Source organism: Notothenia coriiceps, unplaced genomic scaffold, assembly GCF_000735185.1.
Source record: "Notothenia coriiceps isolate Sejong01 unplaced genomic scaffold, NC01 NC01_scaffold00002208, whole genome shotgun sequence".
NCBI lineage: Eukaryota > Metazoa > Chordata > Actinopteri > Perciformes > Nototheniidae > Notothenia > Notothenia coriiceps.
The window spans coordinates 63,374-70,873 of record NW_011334909.1 but is presented as its reverse complement, the minus strand read 5'-3'; the positions used below and the strand labels follow the sequence as shown (position 1 = coordinate 70,873).

Below are 7,500 nucleotides of genomic sequence, written 5' to 3'. Positions count from 1 at the left end.
GCATGTTTGGTTTTTTCTTTGAGGGGAATAGTTTTTTTGAAGCTGTTGTTGGCCTGTGGAAAAATGTAATCATAAGAAATGACTCTGGAAAAGCTGCAGATAGAGCCATAAGAAATGAATGCAACTGATTATTTAATGTTGTTTTTAAAGGCAATAATTTAAGCTTTGTTAGTTCCAGGTTTAATATGTGCAATAAGTTCATTTCAATAAGTTTTGCAATAAACATTGAACCAGTCTGGCCCTCGACTAGTACCCATTTTTTTATTTTGGCCCTCTGTGTATTTGAGTTTGACCCCCCAGGTTTTTCAATTCAAGCCATCATTTTACAGATTGCACCTTTTTAATCACATACTTTACATATTATGTTTTATGCATACTGTCTATTTCTCGCTTTTCAAATCCTGTTTTCTCACTCAATTATTTGTATTCAATGTCCTTATAATATGAAAAGCAGATTTTTGTAATCAATGACAGAGCTGTCAACCCAGTTTTTAAACTTGTTTATGTTGCAATTTGAAAAAAGGAAATGATTAGCATCTATGCTCATGTTGTTTCTTACCTGTCACATGTCTATTTGAAGTGCTATAATCATTTATTTTATCTTGTTAAGCAAATAACTTCCTCAGAATACATTTGGTTTGAACAACTCTGTCAAAGTTTGTACATCTGCACTTTATAACAGCACAGAGGGTCAGTTGTGAATTAACGTGACGTGCTTTTTCCTCCATCCCAGGTGGAGACGGTCTCGTGTTTCCACTTGGATCAGTTTGAGTCGCTGCTCTTGCCGGAGAACAACCGACCTCTAGAGCCCGGCGTCCTGCTGGCGCTCAAAGAGCTTTTCAATCGCTCAAACGCCGACATCACCGCTATGCACATGCTCAGTATCGACTGCCAGGTAACTCTCAACCCTCTACATACTGGATGTATCACATTGGTTTTTTTGTGCAACATGGCACACCTGATAAATGCAACCAAGACGATCAAATGTTTAAATTAATGCAAACATTAGCTACACTAACTAGTCATGTTGCTTCTGTTAACATATTGTTCATTGTGACTCCATGTCATGTACTCCAGCCATCTAGGACCAACTCGTGGTGTCTTATATATTTACTGTAGTAGTATTTTTAAGTCCTAATACATTTTAATTAAAACCTTTTACTCCCTAGCTTGATGAATATGGTCCCTGTTTTATGATATGTGTTTTTGGTAAATTCAACAAAAAATTCAAAAAAGTAGCATAAATACCCACTCATTCATTAACTGAATATAAAACCTTACTGAGCATTGATTTGTGATTGTTGTCGTGCTGCAGGTTGCACGCATTGTTGGGGTGACCGATGAGCAGAAGAGGATTATGGGAGTTGGATCGGGGCTGGAGCTTGTCACTCTACCACATGGACGCCAATTACGGCAGGATTTGCTAGAAAGGTACGTGAAGATGACACAGATAGTGAGAAAAGACTACTTATAATTGCCTCATTAGAGAGGGTTAAGTGGACCGTGGAGCTAGCTGGTGTGCACATTCAAACATAAGAATCTTGTACAATAAACAAGGGTAAATCAAGTTTTTGTCAAGCAAATTAGAATTAAAGAAAAAAACGTAGTAAACATCAATGAATCCACTTTTCAAAGTAAATACTGGATGAACATAAAATACAACGACAATCTCTACATTTGAACATTTAGCCTCACTGACTTCAGGTTTTTCTCCCCACTGGAAAGGAAGAAAGCTGTCCTCACATTCTGCCTTACTTAAATCGTATGCACTCTAATTATTTGTATCATTTTTAGGCATCATCTAATAGCACTGGGAGTCGCTGTGGACATCCTGGGTTGCACAGGGACTGTCAGCCAGAGGTCAACTGTTTTACATAAATTAATCTTATTGGCTCAGGCCCTGAAAGATCACGCCCACAACCTCTTCTCCTTCTCAGCCGTGATGAAGGCTCTGGATTTGCCTCAGGTGGAGAAGATATGACAAATATATAGTTTAAACTAAGGTCAAATGCAAACTGGATGGAGTTTACCAACACACTTGGTACGTTTGTGCTTACACATGTGCAGATAACGCGACTAGAGATGACGTGGCGAGCGCTGAGGAGGAACCACACGGAGACTGCAGTTTTATTTGAGAAGAAACTCAAACCCTTCATGAACATGCTGAACGACGGAGACGGTGAGTTTTATTTCATTCATTTGGTAGATGCTTTTGCCAGTGTGACTTTTCCCATCCAACACAAACCGGTAAAAGTGTGCTTAGGTGCAAGTACTTAGTGCTTTTTATTTGTTCAGTACGATGAAAGTAAGTGCTGGTATTGACTGTTTGTCTCCAATATCAAATCAAAAGCAGTAGGAGAAAAGCCACATTGATCTCGACTCAGGACAATTTATCAGACTTCCTGGAAGCCACAAAAGACACTGTGTGTACTCCAGAGAATCTATAAAACACTTCAACGGTTCTTCTCCTTTTTAATATTAATAGCGCTGTAACCCTTCGTTTTAAAATAATACATGTAATGCGTTGAATCTGTTTTGTTCATGTGTTTTCCTGTAGACTCTGTAGTCCACGGTCCCTCAGCCGTGCCTCACCTGGTTCCCCTGCTGATGGCGATGGAGGGCGACGACCCGGTGGAGAACAGTGAGCGCGGCTGTCAGCTCCTCTTCGACGTCCTCCAATCAGCTCGCAGCGCTGCGCTGCACGCACAAGATTATCAGCAGCACGCACACACTCTGCTCACAGGTACACACAGCATTGCTCTTTCCTTAAATATACACACATCACAGTATTCTTATCCTAAATCTGTTACTATGTCAAACAAACTATTAAAGTCAGATAAAGCAAAATTAAAATATTAAATATAAATATCCTGTTTTTTTTTAACAACACATGAATGTGACCTTTTCATGAGGAGATGTTGAGTGAGGCTCCTTTTGCAGGCACTTTCTTTTTATTAAATATTTTACCAAAGAGTGCAACGATTCTCAACAATTACTGATTAGCATTATTTGGCTTTGCCAAAAATAAAATAATTTAAAATCTAAGGAAAAAAGGTCCTCAGCCAATTTTACCAAATGATATAGAAAATATATTTTGCATATTTTAGTCGAATTAGTTATTTATACATTTCTATATTTTAGTTCATTTTTTAAATGAACTAATTCAGTCTAGGGGGTTAACTGTAACAAAGTAGAGAGGCAGACTTTATGTTCTTGACGTATACAACAGGTTGGAATAGTTCTTAATTTTCTTTGTATTGAAGGTAAAAGTGCAAGAAAATGTGTGAACTTAAATCACTGTTCTTATTGTTGTAAGTAAACATGTTTGCACTGGCAGAACATATTGTATATTATCCTAAAAAAAAACATTGTTAAACTGATGTGAAATGACCTCGTTCTTGGTGTCTGATGGGATGTCTGTCCCGTCCTTCAGCAGGAAGCTGGGAGCCGGTCCCCGAACTGCTGGAGGCTTTCCGGACGGAGTTCGCCCTGCGGCTGTTCTGGGGTCAGACGGGGGCCACGGCCAGCAGAGAGGAGCGCTACGAGAAGTTTGACATGATTCTTTCTGTCCTCTCGGATAAACTGGAACCAGTGGAGCTCACCCCACAACAACCTGAGCCTCTAACCTGAGCCCTCAGGAGTTCCCCGAGGGAAAGGGAAGTCAGGACTTTCTTCACTGGAGGAAATGTTTTCACTTTAGCCTGGGTGAGAGGCTAAAGAGATCTCACATCTGAGATCACACAGACATAAAGGAACGTTTATTCTCCAAATGTGAGACACTTTAAAGCTTATCAAGCGACGACTTAACTTATAAAAAATAGAATGATGTCTGAACTAAGAGAGCCCTGTGCAGACCTTTACTGTGAAAAGGGCTGTGTTGGTTTCAGGCGATCTGGAAATGTTTAACCAAAAACTAGCATCTGTTTACGAATGTGCATTTCTGATACTGAGACAGTGTTCACACACACACCACTTTTTCTTTAAATACTTGTGTCCAAAGGACCATCATGATTACAACCGATTGAGTTCCCTTGTACATTGCCTGCTGCTGTGAGAGGCCACACTGGAAATTGTGTTCATTTCATGTCAGTGTTTCTAAAGCAATAAATCATATTTGTGTAATGTTTGCGTGTACTATTCCTCATAAATAATATTCTAAATGAACAAAAAAAAGACAACCAATGTATTTTTCTTTACACTTTATGACTCGGAGAAAACATGTAAATTCATACATTTTCCTTTTAGATTTGTATCATACAATAATACCCCTTAAATGTTGAAAAAGTCTACTAGTGCAGGACAGAGTGGTAGAGAAAGAGATAGGTAAACATGTGGCTCAATGAGAGGGAGATTTTTAGAGTCCCCCTCTAGAGTGTTTTGCTTATTTCTGAATATGACAGATTCGCTGTGCAGATTGATGTTCCTGCAGGGTTTCACACTAGACTTCTGATGTATCCAGTTTCTCTGCGCTTAAATCAAAAGTTTAAGTGTACAAACGATGGACCAATTATTGTGATATGGCTTGAAACCTCAAAATGAACTTTAATAAAGTAGATAGGCAGTTCAACTTTTGATATAAATAATCTTTGTATAGTCATAAATTCTTGATTTTTCAATAATCGAGAAGAAAGAGTATTTTGAACTAGTTCATTGACTGTATAAGGCACAGAAGCTCTCATTGCCTTTCTTTGTAATCCAATCTTGTGTCATGCATTCTTCAGAAATGTGATTTAACAAGTCAATTTTTAAACATGTCCATTGTTTGAGAGGGATCATCTGAAGGCTCAATATATGACAAGTGGTTTTGACAGTTTAAGAACCAGTATACGAATATGAGGGGAGTAAAGATGTCAAAGTAGAAACAGTTGAAGACCAGAATTGAAAACTCGCTCTGCAATTTCCGTGCAAAGTTTTGATTCACTTTAGATTTGTATTTCCATGCTATGTATTGATCTCTGAAGCAGCGACCTCAAACGCAGCACACACTTTTCACCAAGTATTTGTGAATGCAGGTAAATGCTGTATTTTCACTCCAACATGTTTAATGCCACTGTGCTTTAGTTTCCTTGCAAGTCTCTCTTTAGTAAAGAAATTGTAACATCATTATGGAGATATGAACTGTTTATTGAAGCAGTTTTTGCTTGATGTAATGTGTTCTTGTTTATATTATTTCTTGTATTAATATGTATAATAATATGTTTATTTAAGGCAGTATGAGACCTGATTTACTCAAATCAAGAGGGTTTCTTCCAAAATCTAAATATTTTTAGTATTAAATTCCTCTATGCAATGATTTCTCCTGCTGACATGCAGTTGAGGGAGAGTAACACAGAGAAATAAATGGTTTATTACAAACTTTGAAACTTTGGATTGTACCTACTTGATTAGTTTGAAGGCGCCCTATTAAACTAATTGGCATGCCTCTTCTGGGACATGTTTCCATGCTTTAATGTTCAAAACTGTCTTTATTTTTCTCTTACTGCCTGTGCTGCAGCACCTCTTCTCACCCTATGTCTGAAACCAGAGCCCAGTCTGCTCTGATTGGTTAGCTGGCTGGGCTCTGTTGTGATTGGTCAACCGCTTAGAGATGTCCCTTCTATGTAACCAATAGAAGCGTGAGTGGTACGTAGTATGTTACGGAAGTAAACAAGGAGTCAAATGGTGGCTTTTTTCATTTGGGGATTTAGCCCCTGCAGAACATGTACACGCACACAAACCTATATAACAGGCTACAGAAAGCAACATACAGTATACATTTAAAAAATAACTTCAACAGGGATTTTGTCGCCATTTCCTGGGGGACAAAAGCATATTAGGAAGAGGCCAGAATGAACAAGTGGGAATGATTGCAGCAAGCAACACCTATTTCAGTGTTCATATGGGCACCTGACTAATGTTTTAGGTGAACCTATCCTTTACTGTGACAGACCCTATTGTGTTCACTCCCTATAGAGTAGTGGTTTTCGTCCAGTTATTAGTCATAAAACATCTAAAAGATAAAAAGAAAAGCTCACATTATCCTGTCAGGAGAGAGGTTTAAGCAGAGGGCCGGTGTTACAAAAAGAAAAATGCTCAGCAGGTTATTAAAGATGGCAGTGGGAAAGTCAAGTGAATGGATATATCACCATAAAGAAAAGTAGCGTCATGCTACTAGGATGCTGAATATGTTACAAGAGTTATCACTTAACGCTGTGACAAAAAGTTCAGCTATACATTCAAAAGTTTGGATTTAAAAGAGCTGAAGTCTATAAAGATCAGACGGTCTGAGTTTAGAGACGGCCTCCCCTGCAGCAGCGAGTAGAGACATGGACTTTATATTGCAATCAGCCTCGATAACAAGCTTCCTAATCACTCGCTCTCATCTCGCCAGACACGTCACCGGCTGAGATAAAAAAATGTAGAGAAAGGCTCCAATTATCATGGATGACTTTGTATTCACCTCTGGCTCTGAACTTGATTTTCATCGTGTGTGTGTGTGTGTGTGTGTGTGTGTGTGTGTGTGTGTGTGTGTGTGTGTGTGTGTGTGTGTGTGTGTGTGTGTGTGTGTGTGTGTGTGTGTGTGTGTGTGTGTGTGTGTTATGGGGCTATTTCACATAGGATGAAGGGATATAGCCCTCTTCTCCACCGGCTCTAAGTACTCGCATCCATCCGTCTCCTTTATCCTCCTCCATTACACTCAGCATCTCACCCTCGGTAATGGAAATGGTGCCTTCGCTGTTGCCTGCACACACACAATGAAGACATGTTTAAAAACCTGAAATGAAATTCATTTATGAGTGAGCTAAGGGAATGAATATGACCACTTTACCTTGAAAAGTGTACAGGGCCATGCACTGGCCAACAGGAGTTTCTACGTCATCAAAATCGTCATCAAACTCTAGGTAGATATTCTGAGGCTGTTCAGCTGCTACACCACTGGAAATGTCCAAGAACAAAAACCAAGTATTTGTATTTGTTTTGTTTAGCTAAACATTCACATTAAAAAAAATAGTTCAATATCTTGGGAAATGATTTGATTTCCAGCTTAGAGTTAGATAAAAAAAAGACTGATACCGCTCTCCAATATCTGTAAAGTAAAAAATAAAGCTACATCCAGCAGCTGGGTTAGCTTAGCTTAGCATAAAGACTGGAAACAGGGAACAGCTGGGTCATTACCAGTGTTCTATGTTATTTATATAACATATCATTGTAAGAGATTGGTTAAAGCTATCATTCACAATTCAAAATGCAAATGAATGAAGGTAAAAATCAGTTTAGCCACAGTAGCGATAGCAGTGTCTAAGGGAAGAACTAATTGTCTTGCATGTACATTTGTATTCTGTTTGAATAACTATGACATCAGTTACTAGAACATGTTATTAAAACCTGCAAAATTGTAACATTATCTAACCCTCTAACCCGCAGTCAGTTTAGCTCTCAAGTTTTGAACAGAGTTCAGAGTGAGATTTTGGCAGCGGTGCTTGGTACTCCAACTTCTGGCTCCCCTCAAAGTTCCCATGA

The 7,500-nt window shown here is 38.8% G+C and overlaps 2 protein-coding genes across 4 annotated transcripts in view; one reads left to right on the top strand and one right to left on the bottom strand.

Annotated features, from left to right (window-relative positions):
- The window catches only part of sh2d3a (SH2 domain containing 3A), a 22,528-nt gene extending 17,608 nt beyond the window's left edge, over window positions 1-4,920 (top strand). For 2 of the 3 annotated variants that reach the window (XM_010795818.1, XM_010795833.1), the window contains 6 exons: window positions 734-895; window positions 1,316-1,431; window positions 1,795-1,966; window positions 2,068-2,179; window positions 2,558-2,743; window positions 3,434-4,920. In XM_010795818.1, coding sequence (XP_010794120.1) covers window positions 734-895; window positions 1,316-1,431; window positions 1,795-1,966; window positions 2,068-2,179; window positions 2,558-2,743; window positions 3,434-3,630 — 945 coding nt within the window. In that variant the 3' untranslated portion in view covers window positions 3,631-4,920. The remainder of the gene's footprint in view (window positions 1-733; window positions 896-1,315; window positions 1,432-1,794; window positions 1,967-2,067; window positions 2,180-2,557; window positions 2,744-3,433) is intronic. The other variant, XM_010795826.1, reaches the window with a different exon arrangement.
- Window positions 4,921-5,880: 960 nt separating this feature from the next.
- The window catches only part of LOC104966611 (cdc42-interacting protein 4 homolog), a 29,073-nt gene continuing 27,453 nt past the window's right edge, over window positions 5,881-7,500 (bottom strand). Inside the window, exons 13-14 of the mRNA XM_010795807.1 lie at window positions 6,809-6,915; window positions 5,881-6,721 (exon numbers count right to left, since the gene is read on the bottom strand). Coding sequence (XP_010794109.1) covers window positions 6,585-6,721; window positions 6,809-6,915 — 244 coding nt within the window. The 3' untranslated portion in view covers window positions 5,881-6,584. The remainder of the gene's footprint in view (window positions 6,722-6,808; window positions 6,916-7,500) is intronic.